The 20,210-nt window shown below is 52.8% G+C and overlaps 1 protein-coding gene across 5 annotated transcripts in view; it reads left to right on the forward strand.

Annotated features, from left to right (window-relative positions):
• EMP2 (epithelial membrane protein 2) overlaps nt 1–20,210 on the forward strand; it is a 75,155-nt gene that overhangs the window by 48,372 nt on the left and 6,573 nt on the right. For 2 of the 5 annotated variants that reach the window (XM_078074810.1, XM_036070518.2), the window contains exon 2: nt 18,371–18,501. In XM_078074810.1, coding sequence (XP_077930936.1) covers nt 18,424–18,501 — 78 coding nt within the window. In that variant the 5' untranslated portion in view covers nt 18,371–18,423. Of the gene's footprint in view, nt 1–1,771; nt 1,792–9,828; nt 9,849–10,833; nt 10,983–18,370; nt 18,502–20,210 lie in introns of those variants that run through there. The other 3 variants (XM_078074811.1, XM_036070533.2, XM_036070544.2) reach the window with 3 other exon arrangements.

Raw genomic sequence — 20,210 nt, forward strand, 5'->3', positions numbered from 1 at the left:
TGTCTAAAAATATCGGAGACAGAGCTGCCACCCAGCAAGAGAGTGCTGGGCTAGTAACCCGATACCCAGGGTGGGGGCTGGGGGGGGTGTCTCTGACGCAGAAGAACCAGCGAAGCTCTGTTCCAGTCACTTGGGCTCTTCCAGGCAGCCAGACCTTGGGTGAAGGCCTGGGGTGAGGCCTGGGGGTGAGAGCTCTCTGCATTCAGGGCAGCCGTGGCCCAAGATCGGGGAATTTCAAGGGCATGAGAACCTTAGAAAGTCCCAGTGTGACAATGAGGGACACGCGGCAGGGGGGGCGGGGTTTAACTCACCCAACATCACCCAGCAGGTTGGCAGCAGAACCAGGACTAGATCTGGATCTAGGGACTCACTGCCCAGGAGCCCAGTGGCTTAGGAGTGGTCATTGGGGTTCCAGGCCAGGTCCCCAGGGTCAGGGTCCCCTTAGGGCATGTCATCCATCTAGGATGCTGGGTTTCCACGCTTACGTACTGATGGGAGCAAGGTGGGCAGGAAGCCGTGCTTAGGCATGGGTCACTCCCACTTGGCACTGGGTCACTGTCAGGCACAGCTGTCGGACTCTGGGGACGTTGGCCCATCCTGGGGCAGGATGTAGGGAAGAGGGGGGCTGGAGGAGAATCGGCTAAATGAGCCCCTCCCTCCTTCCCATCTGAAGACACTGTTGGTTTTGTTCACGTGGGTATCTCCACTGCCTGAGTAGCCATTAACCAGAATAATTGAATTCCTTCAGCCCTCACCGTCCTTGGGAAGCAGGGCTTCTGTTGATCTAAAAGGGAACTGAGGGTGAAGAGATTGCCCGCACTCCTGCCCTCTGTGGACAGGTTGGATGACCTCAGCTTCTAGAAGCTACCTAGCATTCCTACGTCTAGAGCTGGAGGAAGGGTCCCGCAGGGTGACGTTCAGCATCACGATGATCTTGAGAAATATAAGTGTGAATTAACTAGCTATGGCCCAGAATGGAGGGATGGACAAATTAAGTCCTTCAGTGCAGACTGCTTCCCCATAGAGAAGGCACTTTGAAGATTTCTTGTTCTGACACTTCTGATCACCAGCTTATCTGGCAACCGGCCTTTCCTTAATAATAAAAAAAATTAATTAAAAAAATTTGCAGTGAATAAATACGACCCAAAGTCATCTCATCAATCTTGTTTTCATGAATGCGTCCCACATTGGGTTGTCATTGGTAGCACGCAAGATAATTTTAAAAGTTTCTGCAGCTGAACATAAAACAGGAAAGAGTAATTAATGTCTTTTTCTCAGTTGGTATTTCAAAAAAACATAAACTGCACCCATACCCATAATTTCACGGATACTATTGGGTAGAGTGAAACTAAAGTGTATGCTTTCAACTTTAAAAGTTTTTTTTTTTTTTTTTTTTTTAAGTACGCTTCACGCCCAGCTTGGAGCCCAGCAAGGGGCTAGAACTCACAACCCTGAGATCAAGACCTGGGCTGAGATCAAGAGTCGGACGCCCAACCGACTGAGCCACCCAGGCGCCCCAACTTTAAAGCACTTTTTTAAAGAATTGAGGGATTTCGTGAGTAAGCACAGGTGACCCGGAACAAAAATCTTAGGCCTGGAGTGACTGACATTTGGGAGTTGGCATAACCGGAACTTATGGGATGGACACAGTTCACACTTTTGACAACATGAGGGATCCGGAGCATCTGTGAGCTCCCCACCCAAGCTCCTCTTCTGCAAAGAGCCCCTGTGTTCATCTTAAGACCGAGTAGCCACTCAGCTTCCCGGGGAGTCTCACCATCTTTAGTGAGGGTCAGTGTGCTGCTGGGATGACCTTGGACGTCATTCTGTGGATTGGAGGAGTTGGTATATAGATGTAGACAGAAGTGGCTTGCTTGAACCCAGGGAAGGCTGAGGGAGAGGCTAGCTAGCCTGCTTTCCTCTTGGTGGGTGTTATTTAGCAGCTCTGTGCAGTGAGCTGCTACAGGCAGAGGGGGATCTCCCTCTCCTCAAAGGAGGCTGCTGTCTGGTGAGGGGATGATGAGTCCAGGACACGCGTGCACCAGCGCCAGGACCGCGGTCGAGAGATGTGGTTTCAGGGAAGCCCATGGTCGTGCGGCCGGCGAGGCTTTCCTGAAGCCCCTAGGACCGGAGATGGGCTGGGAAGAGTCCCTAGGACTTGCCCAAGCAGTGATGGTTGTGGGTGTGCAGCCGGGAACGGAGGAAGAGAACAGATTCATGAACTACCTCCATACCCGAAGTTCAAGAATAGGCAAATGGTGTTCCTGAATTCGGCAAGCTGCTCGGGTTCTGCAGGTTTGGGGGCAGGGAGCTTTAGGAGCTGGGTGGCCTGCTGGAGGCTCTGTGGACAGAGGGGCGGGGTGGGGGCTGGGCGGTCACCCGGGGCCGGAGTAATGGGGACTTAGCTTGGGAGGTGCCCTCCAGCCCCCACGGAGCACCCCCTTGGAGCATCCCACTGTGGATGCCTCGTGGGTGTGATGGGTTTCCTGTCCGGGTGCTGTGAACGGCAGAGGGGGCAACAGTGATACAGTGGCCTCGGCAGGACCATGATGAAAACCCCAGCCAGGTGTCCAGGACTCCGTGGGGGATGGGAGCCTGGAGCTTTGAAGAGCATTCAGAGACACACAAGGACCCAGGTGTGGAACTGTGTTTTAGGTTGGAATTTGAGGGTAGTAGAAAATGACTTCGATTCTGCCAGTGTTGTCAGGAGCAAGAATAATAATTAGCATTGCTATTATTATAGCATTTGTAGGGCACAGAGCAGTTTCCTGGGTTGCGGGCTTTATATCCTTTATCTCGTTTAAAATGAACAACCACCCTATGAGGTAGGGACTATTATTATTCCCGTTTATAGATGGAAGAGCAGAGCCTTAGAATTTTTGCTTAAAACCACCCAGTGGCTGTGTTTGGGTTTGAATCCAAGCCTCATGGACCCCAGAGACCCTACTGCATTTGATGTATCCCCGTCACGTCCCTCATTGTAAAAACAGACTTCTGCGTCCTCTTCTTGAAATCATCCCTGCCCTCTGAGCCAGGAAACTTCCTTTGTTAGAGATATTCTGGTGGGTGTCTGGGAGGCGAGCATTATTCCTCCAAAGTCAGCCGTCTTGGCCCCGAGGGTCCCGGGCATGAGCTTCCCACCCCCCCAGCCTGTCTCATGGAGGACAGGCCCCTGCTTGAGGGAGGCAAGGGCTGGTGGATGCAGGGATCCCCACCTGTTGAGTTCACCAGGGCACCTCCTGCGTCCGGCGTGGAGCTAAGTGCGCAGTAGGTACCCGGTGAATCCCGGGCCCATGAGAGAGGGAGGCACCTGGCGTCCTGGGCTCTGCTTTTCAGCCAGCCCCGGGGGAGGAGTCCCAGAAGGAGGCCCCCGGTGGGTGGGCGAGGAGCCAGCTTCAGGCTGCAGGGGGTGAGAACGGAGGGGAGAGATTTGGGAGAGTGTGCGAGATAACTGGGGACGGGCAGCTGCCCCCTTCCCCTCCTGCAGCTGACTCTGTCTGGAGCCGGGTCAGGCCTGGGGGTCACGGTCAGCATCCATTTATATCAGTGGGACGCGGGGTCACATTCTTCTAGGCCAGAGCCCGAAAGCGGCTTCATCACTGCCACGCCCAGAGTGTGGTCTGCACGCCCGCGGGCCTCTGGAGATGGTTTCTATAGCATACAGGCGGACGTTACAAACTGGGGTGTGCTCACGTTTATTTTAAAGTGGATTACTAAAGTGTCAATCCCTTGGCAAGGGTTACTGATTTCCATTTTATGGAGTAATTCCCATTTAAAGACTAACCGATTTAAGCTAGTTGTCGGACAGACAGGGGCCACGTGGAGAACAGGTGGTGCACGCACAGGGCAGGAATGAGGCAGTGGTGCCCTTGCACCCGGAGCCCCTTTACTCCGTGGTATGCACACCCATCCCCCAGATGCCACAGGCATCGGCTGCTAATGATGCGGCTTCCCCTGCTCCAGAGAATTTCGAGAACCCCCTCACCCCTCTGGAGACACCTGGAAAGTCATGCTCCCAGCCCCTGGGCTGCTGGACCTCACCCCAGGGCACCCACCCAGCCGTGTCCCGGAGCCTGGCCTGAGCCCTGGCCCAGCCTCTCCCATGTGGGGCCCTGGTGCTTTCATGGCAGGTTCCAGGCAGGAGCTGAGGAGCCTTGGAGGATGCATTTCCCTGCCCTCAGGGGCCTGCCTGTCCTCTAAGCCTGGAGGCCGACCTCGAAAGCAGGAGGCCAGGTGGGATTTCCCAGCTGGGAGGAGGACACTGAGTGCCTGGAGGCCCTCTTACTGGAGAATCTTCTAGTCTTCACCCTCACTCCCGCGTCAGGGGCCGCAGACGGCTCTTAGGAGTCTTTGTGGGGTCAGAGGATGGAGATGTTGGAATCCCAGCCCCCAGTGAACTCAGCCACTAATGTGCATTCGATCTCTACAGATCTGCCTATTCTGGACCTTGCCTATAAGTGGGATCATACGCTATGTGGCCTTTCGTGTCTGGATTTTTTACCCTCACGTAATATATTCAAGGCTCATCCACGTGATAGCAGGAGTCAGGGCTTCTTTCCTTTTCATGGCCTAATAATATTCTCCTGAATGGACAGACCGCATTTTGTTTATCCATTCATGAGTTGGGGGATACATGGGCTGTTTCCATCTCTTGGCCGTTGCGAATAATGCTGCCGTCAACATTCCCGTACATATCTGGACATGTGTTTTCCTTTCTCTTGGGTAAATCCCTAGGAGTGGAATTGCTGGGTCCTACGGTAACCGTAGTTGCTTGAAGAGCGGCCAGACTCTTGTGCCAAGTGGCTGCCCCTTGTCATGTCCCCACCAGCTCGCTCGCTCCTTGGAAGCTTCTGCTGGTGAGGCTCCTATCGATTCTCGAGCAGGTTCCTGGGGGCTGGGGCCTCTGGGTCTAAGTGAGGACCCATCGAAGGTTCTGGGACTGGCTGGTCCAGCGGAGTGGGCGGTGGGGGGCATGTGTGGAAGGAAGGGGGGGCCACATGCTCTGCAGCCCCCTGGGTGGGGGCTGCCTGAGGGAAAACTGCAATCAATGAAAGGTGCTGTTTTCTGCACGATGCTGGAGTGACTTTGGGTGGCTCCGGACACAACATTAAATGGCATTAAGCCACTTTTTGAGAAACTGGTCCCCTTTTCAGTTCTCTTTCAATGGTTCTGATTCCACCGCGGGCAAATGTTAGCTGGTGCTGACGTTTCATGCCTTTCCGACTTAGTTTGCCTTCTTCAGCCAGACAGAGTGGGTCTCCGGCTCAGCCCTTTGACAGACAACAGCACTGAGCCAGGACTTGTGGACTTTTTGGGGGGAGGGGGTGTTTATTTTCACAATCAGTCTCTATTTGTGGCCAATGATGCTGATTTTCCGCTTCCAGGGAGCCAAAAGATTTCTTTTAAAAATACGCGTATTTCTGTTAGAGAACGGGTTTATTTAAAGACTGATACGCAGTAGAATCCCACGGTGGTACTCGAGAAGGTGACAGGCAAATGGAGTCTTAGAAACCCTTGTTCTGAAATGTAGGGCCCGATAATTAGATGCGGGGTCAGGAAGCGGTGAGGTCCCCGGTCCCGGGGCACATACAGATGGAAACCGGGTGCTGGGAAAATAATGCAGGCGGAGGCTTCGGGCAGGGGTGGCTCTGCATGATCACACAGTGCCTTTCGGCTGAGACAGCATGAGTTCGCGATTCTCATTGTGTGGGGTCACTTTCCCACTTCCATGGCTCGACAGGGTCATAGCTGCAGACGCCACATCATCAGAGGTGCCCCAGTCCAAAGGGCAAGGGATTTGGGGGATAGCCTTTCCTTCACAGCCCATCCTCCCCCCCAACTTCACCAGGCATCCTGGCAGGGAAATGGTACCCTGCGATTCCAAGTTCATGGCAATGGCTCCCCAGCTGGCTCAGCGTCTGCCCTGATCTTGAGTGTTTCACGGAGGGAATTTCTTCCTGTCCTTCCCCCACCCCCACCTCCCGACCCCCCAGTTAAGGGGCGTGACCTGCCAGCTCTCAGGTTAGTGACTCTGTATGGGTGGGGAACCCTGGTGGAGAGATGCTGTGTTGGTCAGGGTTTTCCAAGAAGCAGAACCAGTTCAGGAGGTGTGTATGTAGAGAGAGAGATTTATTTTAAGGAATTGGTTTACCTAGTTATGGAGGCTGGTGAGTGCAAAGTCTGCAGGGCGGGCTGGTGGGCCAGAGACCCGGGGAAGAGCTGATGCTGCAGTTCGAGTCTGAAGGCCATCCACGGGCTGAATTCCTTCTTGCTTGGAGAAGGTCAGCCTTTCTGTTCTCTTCACGCCTTCACCTGATGGGACGAGGCCCACTCACGTGAGGGAGGGTAATCCGCTTTTCTCAAAGCCCACTAATTTAAATGTTAATCGCTTCTAAAGTACACCCTCACAGAAATACGGTGGCTCAACCAAGTTGACTCATACAACTGATGATCACAGCTATGTTAGGTAAGATAGATACCCAGCATGACATAAAATAGAAACCCTTTAAAGTCATTCCCTTTTGAGTTCCCTTCCAACCTTACAGGGAGAAAGTCTCAGTTCTGTGGCAGCATCTTTAATACTTCCCAAACACATGTGACATCCTGTTGCAGCAAGGAGAGACGGAGTTGGCCTTGGTCATGAGCTCTCAGTGGCCGCTGTTTCTAGCTGGGCATCTAATCACGTTGTTTTGTTTTCATTGTATTTCTTTTTCCCAGCACCCTCGATTAATGGCAGGTGATGCTGACTTTCCATGTGAGTCCTGATCCCGGGTCTCCTTTTATAAAGATGTGAGCTTAAAAAGTGAGGAACCCAGTAGGAGCAAGGGTGGTATGTGGATACCCCTGAGATTCTGAAGGCGGGAATAGGAGTGATGGATTTGGGAGGGACGTAAGCCTAGCGGGCGGGGGTGGTGCCTGAAGTAGCCTCTAATGGTTTAAGGCTCGTCCGGCCTGGCGAAGTTGTAGGAAGTGATTCCTGGTCCCTAACTTGCCAGCAGAATGCACTTGTAGAAAGGACATCTCCTGTCACTTAGGAAAGACGACAAGGCTGTGTTAGTGAATGCCGTTGACGGGCCGGGGATTACTTGAAAGGCACTGATACAAAGTGTTTTGTGAAGGAGAACACGTTCCCAGCCTATGGGCTGTGAGGATGGGTAACACCCTGCGTCTGACACCTGCTTCACCCCTAGCCACTGAATCCAAATCCACCTCACCCCCACGCTGACATGTATGCCTGCAAGGACACCAGCAAGCCTCTCTGGGCTGGGGTCTGGGTTTCTGGGTGGTGTAATTACAAGGAGCTCCTTGGATGACAGCAGCCAGCCGTGAGATCTTCAATTGAGGGGTCAGGCCTGGTCATTGGCAGAATGGCAGTTATTAGCTCTTCTGCAAAAGCTGCCCAAACTAGCAGACATTCAACAAAAATTTGCTGAGGAGCCTTGGGCTCTGGGCCTATGAAGATGAGTAAGGCCTGCTCTCTGTCCTTGAGAACGGAATCTGTTAAAGCACCATTTCCCCTGTACCAGTTAGCTCTTGCCGTGTAACAAACCATTCTGGAACATAATGGCTTAAAACAGAGAACACTTGTTTAGTTCATGATTCTGCGGGTGGGCAATGCAGACTAGGCTCAGCTGGGCTCTCTCACGGGTCTGGGGTCAGCTGGTGAGTCAGCTGGGGGCTGGCTGGTCCAGCATGGTCTTTGCTGGAAAGGCTCACCTGGGCTCCGTGCAGTCTCCTACCCTCTAGCAAGCCAGGCCAGGCTTGTTCTTGGGGTAGCTGAGCAGGGAGAGAGAGAGAGGAAGTGCGTGAGGCCTCTTGAGGCCCCGGCTCAGCATTGGCACCGAGATAGAAGAAATCACGAGGGCAGCCAGGGTTCAGTGGGTGGGGAAGTAGATTTAAGAGAGCTTGAGTGGGAGGGGCAGAGGGAGAGGGAGAGAGAATCTCAAGCAGACTCTGCGCTGAGTGTGGAACATGACGCGGGGCTCCATCCCACAACCCCGAGATCACCATTCGAGCCAAAACCAGAGTCAGACACTCAACCGACTGCGCCCCCCCCAGACACCCCTACATTCTCTTCTTGAGGGTTCGATTTGCTAAAATTTTGTTAAAACCTTCTGTGCTTGTGAACATGAGGGACGTTGGTCTGCATTTTTCTTTTCTTGTGATGTCTTGCCTGCTTTTGGAACCAGGGTAATGCTGGCCTCATAGAATGAGAGCATGTGTGTGGGTGTGGGCGGGGGGTCAGGGGGAGGGTCCCTACTCTTCGATTTTATGGAGGTGTTTGTTGTATGGATTTGGTATTATTCTACCTTGAATGTTTGGCAGAATTCACCCGTGAAACCATCTAGGCCCAGGGTTTTATCTTGGGGAAGAGGCTCTAGGCCCTTGATAAGTATTTCTTCCTCCTTCCATTACCAAACTTGAAAGAAACATCTAGCTGCGTTTCTAAGCTCTCTAGCTCCTTGAAATCTGGCTCATTCAGCTGGCCCTTCGACACATATTTATTGGGCACCGTTTACGAACTGGGCACTGTTCTGACTGCTGGGAGTACCATCTGCATGCCATACGAGGGCCCTGTCGCAGGGGAAGCGAGAACACGCAGGTAAACAACGACAGCAGAGCATCAGGCCAGGACAGGTGCTATGGGAGAAGAGTAAAGAAAGGCTTTAGTTCACGTCACTGAGATCGTCATCAGCAAGTTTGCCCGACGTCGCCTTCTCTGGTCTCTCCTCTCGGCTTCTGCTTCTGCATCCCGCTGTCCGCTCTGGGTTTTCTCCCCATCCTGTGCCCACCCCCCAGTCTTCTTCCCGGTGGGATTGCATATCCACCAGGGGCTCCGTGTGCCACCCGTGACCCGGGGGTCTGCTGGCCACTCCTATTCTCTCCTGCCCGTATTCCCACTGCCTGGACACATTTCCACATTGTTACATTGTTATTGTGGAGAGATGTGGCTCTCCCAGGGGGCCGTTGCCCTCACCCCGAAAACGTGCTCCTCCAGCAGCGACCCACACACATCAGGGGAAGCAGTGTCCACTCTGCTCAAGCTGGGGGCTCCCGATCCCCCAGCCTGGGGCCAGGCTTGGTGATTCTACTTCTGGAGAGCTCCCACTCGCTTATCTGCTCACCAGCCTGTTGCTGCCTCGGTCCAGACCCTTGTTTCTCACCAGGGATCTACCCCTTTGCCTCTTCCTTCTTTTTTTTAAGATTTTATTTATTTATTTGTCAGAGAGAAAGCATACAAGCAGGGGGAGTGGGAGAGGGGGAAGCAGGCTTCCTGCTGAGCAAGGAACCCGATGCGGGGCTCGATCCCAGGACCCTGGATCATGACCTGAGCTGAAGGCAGACACTCAGTGACTGAGCCACCCGGGTGCCCCCTCTTTGCCTCCCTTCTAACCCATCTTCTGACTGTGGAATGTGTTTCTTCCAGAGGCAGGTTTCAGTATGTTCCTCCTTAAAAGCCTCCTACCCCTCCCCTCGGGCTCTGGGACAACGTGCAAGCTTCCGAGCAAGGCCCTAGTGAGGCCCTTGAAGCGTCTGGCCCAGCCCCGGGCCCTGCCCAGCACACACCCTACTCACACTTGCACTGCGGTGCTCCGAGCACGCCCCGTCCCCTGGCTCTCCTGCCAAACCGCCTGTTCTCCCGCCCTCCCCTTCGAGACCCAGCTCAGATGTCACTTCCTCCCTGAAGCCTCTGATGCCCCCGCGGGGCTGCTCACACCTCCCTCTGTGTTCTCACAGCATGCATGCCCTCATGTCATGTTTGCTTATGTAGCCACCCGTGTTCTTCACAGACCCGGCCGCTCCCAGGGGACGCGGGCCTGCCTGACTCATCTGTGTATCACCACCAGGTACGTGGTGGGCTCCCAATACATGCTCGTTGCGTGAATAATAGTTCCATTTTAAAACAGTGAGCAGAAGGCTGGAGTTTGAGCCTGCTTCTGCCACCTGCTAATTTGATGATCTGGGCAAATCCTCTAAGTTTGACTTTTAGCCTGCAAAGGGGATCATAGCCCTTGCCCATCCTTCTGACGGGGGGCTATCACGTCAATGACACGTGTTTACCCTGCGTGCAGTGAAGACAGGCGCTTTCAGCCTGGGGGACTCGTGGGTGACCTGTGTCTCACTTTGTGGGTCCTAGAGTAATGGTATGTAGTGCTGGCCAGCATCCAGAGCCACCTGTGGCCCCAGGAACTCGGACCCATCTGATCAGATCTTAAAGGCATAGGACCCCAGGAGGGAAAAGAAATTCAGATTTTGGGTGGGCAGATTGCCTGGGTTCAAATCCCAGATCCAGCCTTCGCTAGCTGTGTGACCTTGGGGAAGTTGCTTAACCTCTCTGAGCCTTTTCTTCACCTATTCGATGAGGCTAATTATAGCACCTACATCATAGTGTTTTTGCGAGGAATGAGTAAGAGCTTAGGAGGCACTGAATGTTGGCTGCTATCATCGGTGCATTGTGGTCATGATTATTCCAATAGACTGAAAGACTCGGGGCTGCACAGGCAGGATCATCCTGGGCCTCTGCCCCGGAACGCCGCTAGATCCCATTGTCCCTCCTGTTGCCCTTTCTGTGGAGAGCCAAGTGTTGGCGCTATGCCCAGAAGCCCCAGCCACAGTGAACGCAGAGCTGGGCCGCCCAGGGCACAGGGGCTTCCGCCAGCCCGAGGGCATCTTGGACGCCTGGATGTTCCAGCATGGCTGGTCTCCAGATGCCAGGGCAGGAGGCCGAGCTGACCTCTGCCTTCCTGAAAACGGAGGCCAAAGCCACTGCCCCTCCGAGCTCTGTGGGTGGTGGGAGGGGCTGGGCTTCCCGCCAGCCAGCCCCGGGGGGAGCACCTTCAGCTCGGGAGTGGGCCTCGGAGTCCCTCCGGCAGCGTGGCCTTCCCCCAGGGTTCAAATCTGGCCTTTCGAGCCGGAGCTGTGGGTGGAGTGCTTCTGGGTCGAGGGAATGACCCCGGACCTCCAGACGCCAGACATCTCAGGTCTGTTTTGAAAACTTCCACAGCTCAGGATTGTCCTCCTGCTTCCAGTTCCGGGAACGGGCTCCAACTCGGGCTGAGAATGGGCCGTGGTTTAAATTGTAGGAAGAACTCCCGAGGGTGGGAATAGAAGCGGGTGGGCCACGTGGCCGTCTTAACAGCGTGTGCTCTGCCCGCGGGAAGCTGGCCGGCTCGCTCTCTTGTTCCCTAGCATGTCATCGAGCAAGTGCCAGATCCCCTTCTTTTGAGCCACAGTGGGGGGGGGCTGCAGCAGGGAGCTGTGTTTTTACGGAAGGAAGGAGAGGGGGGACCCTTACTCTGCTTGGGGCAGGCCCCATAACCTCTTTCGCACCTGCGAGACCTCATGGGGATGTCCCACCATCGGCAGCAAACCAAGTGTCGCTCCTGGGGGAGGGAGGGCCGGTGAGTCACCAGCAGGAGTTTCTCCCCACCCAGAACTAGACGTGCAGTGTGTGCATGCACGCACACACACACACACAAGGCAAACATCAGGCCAAGGTAAAGCAGGACGGCACCTCTACCTAAGAGCCAGCGAGGAGATGCCAATGTTTGGTGTGTCTTGTTTGTCACCTGAGGTCTGGCTGGACATTTCGGGGAGTGCTGTCCCTCCTCCCATCCACCGTCTGAAAGACTCGGGATGTCTGAAAGACACCGTCAGAACTTAAAACTCCCTGAGCTGCAGATACTCCGTTCTGTGCGCAGAATTTCCAGAGTCCCACCGACACCTCCCGGTGCCTCACCCCCACTGACTCCAGGTCTGACGCCCAGAGGGGGCTTGCTCTCAGAAACCCATTCACTGTTCCTCCTCTGCCAGTTACTGATTCTTTTTCCTGGGGAAAAAAAAAATTCTTTTGAATCTTAAGTTCTAATGCCCTGGGTTCCCTATTATTTTATGTGATTATTTTTGTGGGTATTTTATAGAATGGAGAGCATGTAGGCCTTCAATCTCAAGATACTTTCCCGTGGTTCCTCCATTGCACCTAAATCAAGTTGGAGAGTCTGCAAGACCCACCTGAGTTTCTGGGTGGAAAGGGGCTGCGTTGATCAAGTGATCAAGGAAAAGCTGTCTCCAAAATCCAGACCCATCTCCCAAGTAGATCAATAAAGACAATGCTGGCTTCAGCACTGGGGCCAGTGAGCTAACAGGATCAAAAATGCAGGAAACGCTATTTTTAGGACAAATGAAGACCTACGTGCAGTTCTCCATCAGGCCCCCTCTAATATGCCCGGTCATATCCCAGCCTTAGCTCATGGACCAGTGTAGAGAGATGCTGCCTCCCCAGATCCCTCCCATCTGCTGCAGAGCTTGGGGGGAAGGCCCACCAAAGGTAAAGGATGCAGACCCTGCCCGTGTCCCCTCGCCTGATGCGAACTGGGCCACCGTGTGATTTTCATTAGGCCCTAAACATGTGAGCAGGAAGGAGGGTAGCAGAAAATGTCCCGGAGCCCGAGTTGCAAAAGCGGGGGTTGGAATCCATCTCTGCCAACTTTGACAAATCACCTGACGCCTTGGTGAGCCTGTCTTTTCATCTGTAAAGTGGGCATAATGATACCTTGTCCGGCCAGCTTCACAGGGTTGACGTGAAGGTCCAAAACAAGACGTGCCGTGTAAACTGCAGCTCCACCTTTAATCATGGAGAGTCATGTGGGTGAGCCCTCGGAGCACCCCCCCCGCCGCCCCGCCGGGACCTGCTTTACCTCCTCCGTGTCTTGGGGTCATGCCAGCATTGCCGTGCCCTGCTCCCAGTCAGGGAACTTCGCTACTCCTCCCTGAAGAATGCAACAGCAGTGGCCGGGAGCAGAGGGGGCCTGACTGAAGGCTCGGAATGATAAAATTCTGGAGAGAACTAAAGATGTGTGGACAGCAGATGGAGCCCCCGCTAGCAATGCCAAGGACAAGAAGTGTTCTTCAAAGAAGAGAAAAAGCAATCACAGCATCCTGTTTTGCTCCGCAGTTGACAACAGTTATGTGGTCATATGATGTTAAGGGTGGTGATCCACGTTGAGGATGGCGAGACTGTGCGGGGATGGAGGGAGTGGGCGGGGGGGAGCGGGGGGGCGATGGTGGCAAAAAAGTCAATGTTTACAGCAGAGGAATCGAGAAGTGTAGGAATGTTGGCTGGAAATAGGGAATTCTGGGGAAAAGCACAGCTGAAGGGGTTAAAAGTGACTGCCCAGACCGGGTTGGGGGGGGGTGGGGGGGTGGGAGGTTTGGTTTTTCATCACATGCCTTTGGTTCTTTTATCTTTGGGGGTTTTTATTTTCTTTGTCATCACATGTATTATGTAGATCAAAACGTACTTTTAGAAAAGAAGTCCTGCAAGTCTTAAGACTTGGATTTCTAGACAGGAGCTTGAAAAGCTCACCGAGCGCAGCCTCCCACCTTCAGACAGGTCAACGCCCAAATCCAGGTGGCCTTTCAGAACCTGGGCTGGCTCGGCCCCTGAAGAAATCGCCCGAGGAACCGCACGGGGGCCGGCGCTGCCTGGTGTGGGTTGTGGGGCATGTGGCAGAGGCCGTTGGGAAATGCTTGCTGACATTGGGAGACTGTCTCCCATCCTCTGAGGGGTCTCCCGGTGAGGTCGAAAGGGCCGTTGGAGTGGGGGCCAGGACACGCTCCCGTCTTGACCATGCTCCTGCTTTGCTGTGGTCTCAGTTCTCGCCTCTGGACGATCAGGGCTTTGAGTTTCTCAAGAGCTGTCACAGTTACACATTTTTAAAACTATGAGCAATAGCAAATAGCTTTCTGTGCACTGGGCACGGCAGTGAACAGAGGGGGAGATAGATAATAAGCATGGAAACAAATGAGGTATTTTGAGACCGTGAGGTCCTCAGAAGGAAATAAGCCCGGGGGACAGGATAGACCATATGGGGAGGGGGGCGTGGGTGCTTCATAGCAGGTGATCCGGGCGCCTCTCTGAGGAGGGGGTGTTGGAATTGAGACCTAGATAGTGCGAGGGAGAGCCAGCCAAGGGTGTCAAAAAGGGAGTCCTCCAGGGAACTCTGCACCAGGGAACTGAGACCGGGCCCTGAAGCCCACAAGGACAAGGGGAAGCAAGAGGGATAGGCATTTAGTATGACATTTTGGGGAGGGGAAATAAATCTCTGTGAATGGCAAGGTTAAATTTGGTGCCACCTTGGGTTTGGTGGGTCAGTGTTCATGCAGCTCCCAGCCCAGGGGGCTGTGTGTTCTTCAGTGTCTCCGGAGAGAGTGCGCAGAGGGTTCAGGGGTGAAAGATGGGTGTGTGTCGTGGGAAGGGGCGCTCCGCTGGGAAGGACCCAGGAGATGGCAGAGGCTGGTGTGTAGAGCCCAGGATTACACTTCCTGGGGAACTATGGGTGGCAATAAGTCAAAAAAGTGACATGGAGGCTTCTCCACCCCCCCTCCCCCCAGGCCATGCACACCAGTTGGTCCAGTAGGTGACCTTTGAAGATGGAGGATGGCATAGCACCAAGTGTCGGTAGGCTAAACTGAGTAAAAAAAAAAAAAAAGTAAAAGCAAAATCAACTACAAGTGCATATCCTTCGACCCAGCACCCCCACTTCTAGGAATCTGCCCTTCAGATACACTGATGCAAGTGTGCAGATTAATAAGTGTGTGTTGGGGGGCGCCTGGCTGGCTCAGTCGGTGGAGCGTGGGATCCTCATCTCAGGTTCAGGAGTTCAAGCCCCATCTTGGGAGTAGAGAATAGTTAAAAATAAAATGTTTAAAAAGAAAGAAATGTAAGGATGGCCACGGGCGGCGTAGTTTGAAGTAGCAGAATGTTCGGAAAGGACCTCGATGGCCGTCAGTGGGGAACCAGTGAGTAGACTGTGGCATGAGCCACACAACCCAACACCAACCCGGCAGCCATTCCAGCAGTGAGGTGGAATGGCTGAAAGAGAATGATCCTGGAGGGGTATTGGTGGGGAGAGAAGCTAGGCTGGAGAATGGGCTCTCCGCTCCACACCCTGCGCCCACCAGCCCAGGGGAAACCGCCCCCCACCCCCCCACAGGAAATGTTAACAGGGTTCCCAGCGAGCACACTCTCCTGCTCCCCCGCCTAGGGAGGAGGTGTGGGGAAGAGCACCGCACTGCGCAGCACGCCCTTAACGTCTGAGCTCCACCAATCCTGAAAGGGGACGCTGGATGCCCCTTCCAATCAGGAGCGAAGGAGTGAGTGAGGGGCAGGGCATGAGGCCAGAAGTGTCACTCTGGTGCAGTTCCCTCCACACGGAAACCTGAGGAGTGCGGAATAAGTGTTCCCACCTAGCAGGTATTTCGGAAGGATGCACAGCAAACCTGAAGAGTGGTTCCCTGAAGGAAAGGAAGTAGGAGAGTGGCCTCCAGGATAGTGGTTAAAGGGACAATTGGTGTAAAGATGCAGGAGCAAAGGGTCCCTCTTAAAGGTTCAGGGGATCTCTTATACTTACGAATAATTTTCTCCAAAGCCTCTGGTGAGGTCACGAGCAATGTCCTAGGCGCACAAGTTCTTTTTACCCCCATTTTGTTTTTACAGGAGATCCAGGCATCATCATGGGGCAGCACTAGGTAGTTGGCATTTACCTGCCCTAATTTTCCTGGACATCTACCAGTTCAAACCAATCTGTATGCCCCTCGATCTTTCTCATACACTGGACTCAAGACCTCTTGTAAAAACTTACTCTCTTCTCTGCAGGAGCTCCTTCCTAATGTCTGGAATTCCAGCTGAACTCACTTCCAGGTGTTAAAGCAGTGCCTCCCAGACATTAGGCATTTGAGAACCACTCAGGATTTTTGTTAACAATGAAGGCCACCAGTCCTTTTATTTACATAATATTTTTCTTAAATGACTCACTTTTAAAGCTTCAAACTTGTCTATAAATAGCATTACTTCTTATAAAAAGAAAGAACCTTAAAAATAAATGTAATAAAATCTAAACAACATTGTTAAATTCTAGCTACACTGTGACCTGCCTAAAGTTTTCTTTCTTCCTTCCCTTCCCTTCCCTTCCCTTCCCTTTCCCTTTCCCTTTCCCTTTCCCTTTCCCTTTCCCTTTCCCTTTCCCTTTCCCTTTCCCTTTCTCTTCTCTTCTCTTCTCTTCTCTTCTCTTCTCTTCTCTTCTCTTCTCTTCTCTTCTTCTCTTCTCTTCTTTTAATGGCAAGTGTTTGAGACAGGCTAGCACCAAACTGGGTCTTTTTCCTTGGTGGACTCAGAAGGATTAGAATGGGGACTTTCTCACTATGTGGTTCAGTGTTATTTAATGCCATATCAATCAGTGTTCTAACCAAAATCATGCCCTATAGCATTTGAATTCCAAACTTTGGAGAAAACTGAGTTACAGCCTTTCCCCCCACTCTTCTGGAAAGTTTTAGTTATGTGTCCATATGCTTTTGTGTCATCTGGCCTGGATAACATATGAAGTCTGTTATCATCCTGGTGTTTATGACCCTGCCTGATTAGGTTGTCTTTTCGACAAGGGTCAGAAATGTATCTGTTTGCGGGCAGCCTATGATGACAGTTAAGAATGATGCAGGTGTGGGGCACCTGGGTGGCTCAGTAGGTTAAGCATCTGCCTTCAGTTCAGATCATGATCTCAGGGCCCTAGGATCAAGCCCCACATCGGGGCTCCCTGCTCAGCAGGGAGTCTCTTTCTCCCTCTGCCTCTCCCCACACTTGTGCTCTCTCTCTAATGAACAATTAAAAAAAAAAAAAAAGATGATGCAGGCATAAGTAAAGGAGCATTTGTTCTTTCAAAAAGAATTGGAAGAATCTTTGAGCTGGTTCATTGGATTCTTCTAAGTGATGATGTGCAGAATCACCGCTGGGACTGGCCAGGCTGAGCTCTGCAGCCGAGGCTCCTGGCTGGTTGTTAGTGAGTCCTGGGTCTTATGGAGTCACCCTGTGTGAGCCCATGAGCGTCTGTCCCCATGAGGGAATAATAATGAGTCCCATGAGTGAGAGTAAGCATGGTCAGAGAGGACAAGCCCTTGTGTATGAATGCCTTCAGCAACTTTTGAGGAGCTCTCCGGCGTCACTTTTAAAAACCAGACACAACCCCAGTTCTTTTGCAAGATTTCCAATTTTACTTTGCAGTCCCTTCCTATTGCATATTATTCAGACTGTCCAGCCATAGTAAAAAAAATTTACCCGCAAATCTCAAAGGTTTAACATCCAGAGGCTTAATTTGCCCATCACAGTATCTGTTCACAGTGGGAGGCTTCCATGAATTGTGGCTGCACCATGCCAGCCACTTCGTAGGGGAGGGATGTGGGAGAACTCACACCTGCTCTTCAGCCCGGAAATGACGCGGGCCGCCATTGCCCAGAATGAGTCACAAGGCTCCACCCTCACCGCAGGGGCGGCTGGGAAATGCAGTCCTCCCAGGCCCCGGGAGAGGGACATGAACCAGCCGCTGTCGGCCATTCGTTGTGTCTTCATTTTGTGGTTAGGTGTTGTTCAAATAGGGGTAGATGTCAAAAGAAGGGGTGTTTGAGTGGGGATTAATTTGACAAATGGTCATATCATTAGGAAATAGTTTCATGTTGGGATTGATTTTGCTTTGTTAGGCACCATTGCTGGGATACTGAATACTAGGACTGAGCTCCCAGCACCCCCCCACCCCGGGCTGTGAGCCCCCCGGGGCATGGCCACCATTGCCTGGTGGGTGGGGGCTTGGGAGCAGCCTTTTAGGACATATAGAGCTGCTCCTTCCCTCCCTGGCGCCCGCATGCAGCGGGCCGCTCGGAAGAGGGGCAATGCTTTTCTGAATTCGGGATTTGAATTGGTCCTCACCTGTCTCCTCCACAAGGAATATTTGGCATCTGGATGCCACAAGGAGCAGCTCCTCGCGCCAGATTTTGTCCAGTAAAGTCTCTCCAGGGGAGGAATGATGAGAAGAGCAGTTTTCGATTTTTTTTTTTTTTAAGATTTTATTTATTTAGTGAGAGAGAGAGTGCAAGTGTAGGGAGGGGCAGAGAGAGAGGGAGAGCAAGAGAATCCCAAGCAGACTCCCTGCTGAGTGTGGAGCATGACTAAGGGTGAGACCATGACCTGAGCAGAAATCAAGAGTCAGATGCTTAACCAGCTGAGCCACCCAGGCGCCGTGGTTTTTGATTTTCTAAAACCCCACTAAAAATTGCCTGTTTTGGGGGTGCCTGGGTGGCTCAGTCGTTAAGCGTCTGCCTTCGACTCAGGTCATGATCCCAGGGTCCTGGGATCTAGCCCCGCATCGGGCTCCCTGCTCCGCGGGAAGCCTGCTTCTCCTTCTTCCACTCCCCCTGCTTGTGTTCCCTCTCTCGCTGTGTCTCTCTCTGTCAAATAAATAAATCTTTAAAAAAATATTGCCCATTTTTCATTTAATTTTGTTCTGCCATTGACGAATGTATTTCTCTCTTGCACCCCCTTTAGCATCTCTCTCTGGGCTTTAAGCGTGACCCCTCACCCCACCACGCCCTCTGAAAATGTTGGTGCTCCTGGCTTTCATCATTGTCTTCCACATCACCTCTGCTGCATTGCTGTTCGTCGCCACCATTGACAATGTAAGTCCCCTTTCCTTCTGACTATCCCACAACCCCTGCATCCTGCAGTCCACAGAAGCAGGATTGAGAACTTCCCCAAGGTGATTAGGATATTGGGTTGTCCTCCCTACGGAGACATCTCGGGTTAGGCCCAAGGACTTGGCCTATGTGTGGAGGTTTGGAGCGCCCCATGGTTAGGTCTGGATTCGCAGGGACCTGGCTTCTTTCATCCCTGATTGCCCCACAGAGCCTGGTGTGGTACCTTGGGTGTCGAAAGCTCTTTGAGGATGCTGCTTGGATTCAACCTTCCTCTAGATAAATTTCTCAACCTCAGCACTGTGCCATTTGGGGCTGGATCATGCTTTGCTCTGGGGCCGTCCTTTGCACTGTAGGATGCTTAGCAGCATCTTTGGTTCCTGCCCACTAGATGGCAAGCACTCCTACTCCAACTTATGACAACCAAAAATGTCTTTGGACATGGCCAAATGTCCTGAGGGGGAGCAAAACCACCCTCAGTTGAGGACCACTGCCCTAGATCCCCCAGGTGACCCATCCCAGGCGATCTCTGTCCCTCCTGCCTTTGCCTTCTTCTTATAAATCAGGAACCCAATTGATAGTCACCTCGCCATGCCCTCCCTAGCAACGGCCCATGCTCCCCTGAAAAACTGAACTTTTTACTTAAGTATCCAGTTTGCAGCCATATGGCAGGAATGCATTTGATAAATGACCTATTGGTATAGATTAATATCTCTCCTGGCAGGAAATGAAGCTTTGTACCAGAGGTCCTCAATGGCCCACACCTTGATCCAAAGGCCTGGCTTCAATCCTGATCATTTCAACCTCAGAGGCATTTAGAGTCAGAAACACTGTTCCAGAAGCCCCCAAGTGCACCTCACGAGTGGCCACCAGCTCTTCCTACATCTAGGACTCCTGTTGATTAATCATCCCGGAACAACATAGACCATCACAACACCTGCCACTTAGGGAGAGCTCCCTCTGGCCAGGTCCTAGGCCCTTTTATGTGCATCATCTCCTTTGGTCCTCAGCTCAAGCCTACGAGATCGTCCCTCTTCTGGCACTGGTTACTGATGAGGGAACTGGGCCTCAGGGCAGTTTTGACACCTGTGGACTTTATGCGGCAGTAAGTGGCCGAGCTGGGATCCGAACCACTCCCGACCCTAGATCCCATAAGGGAGGTAAATGCAGTGAACGGTTTGGGTTCCTGAAGGTTCTCAAAAGGCAGGGCAGAGATCACACTGATGCTGTGGCTTCAAGTATTTGGACCTGTCATTATCCAGAGGACCCGTGCTCGGTGAAATATATGGTAGTGAGTGTTCTTTCAGGGTCTCCTTTTTCTGTGCCTTGCGATTACCCCTAAGGGATCCTGAAAGGGTCCCAGACATGGTGAAAGGGACAGACAGACATTAGGGGCAGAAAAGCCATCAGCCCAGCACCCGTTAATCCTTTGGGGTACCCCTGGGTGCTTGTGTTGTTGTGCACTTACGAGAAGACACGGACAGGCCTTGGTTTTGCCCGTCAGGGAGTCAGAGGGTGTCCTTGTGAGTTAGGAATTGCGCTTGACATGTAGCCAGCACATGGTGGGAGTTCAGTGAATGTCGGTTGCTGGAGGATGGGAGGGGGAGATAGGAGGTCTTTGGGTGGAGAGGAAGGCAGAAGGAGGGCCCACTGGGGGTGGGGAGCTGCAGAAGCCCAGAGAGGAAGCATGCGAT

Source organism: Halichoerus grypus, chromosome 6, assembly GCF_964656455.1.
Source record: "Halichoerus grypus chromosome 6, mHalGry1.hap1.1, whole genome shotgun sequence".
Lineage (NCBI taxonomy): Eukaryota > Metazoa > Chordata > Mammalia > Carnivora > Phocidae > Halichoerus > Halichoerus grypus.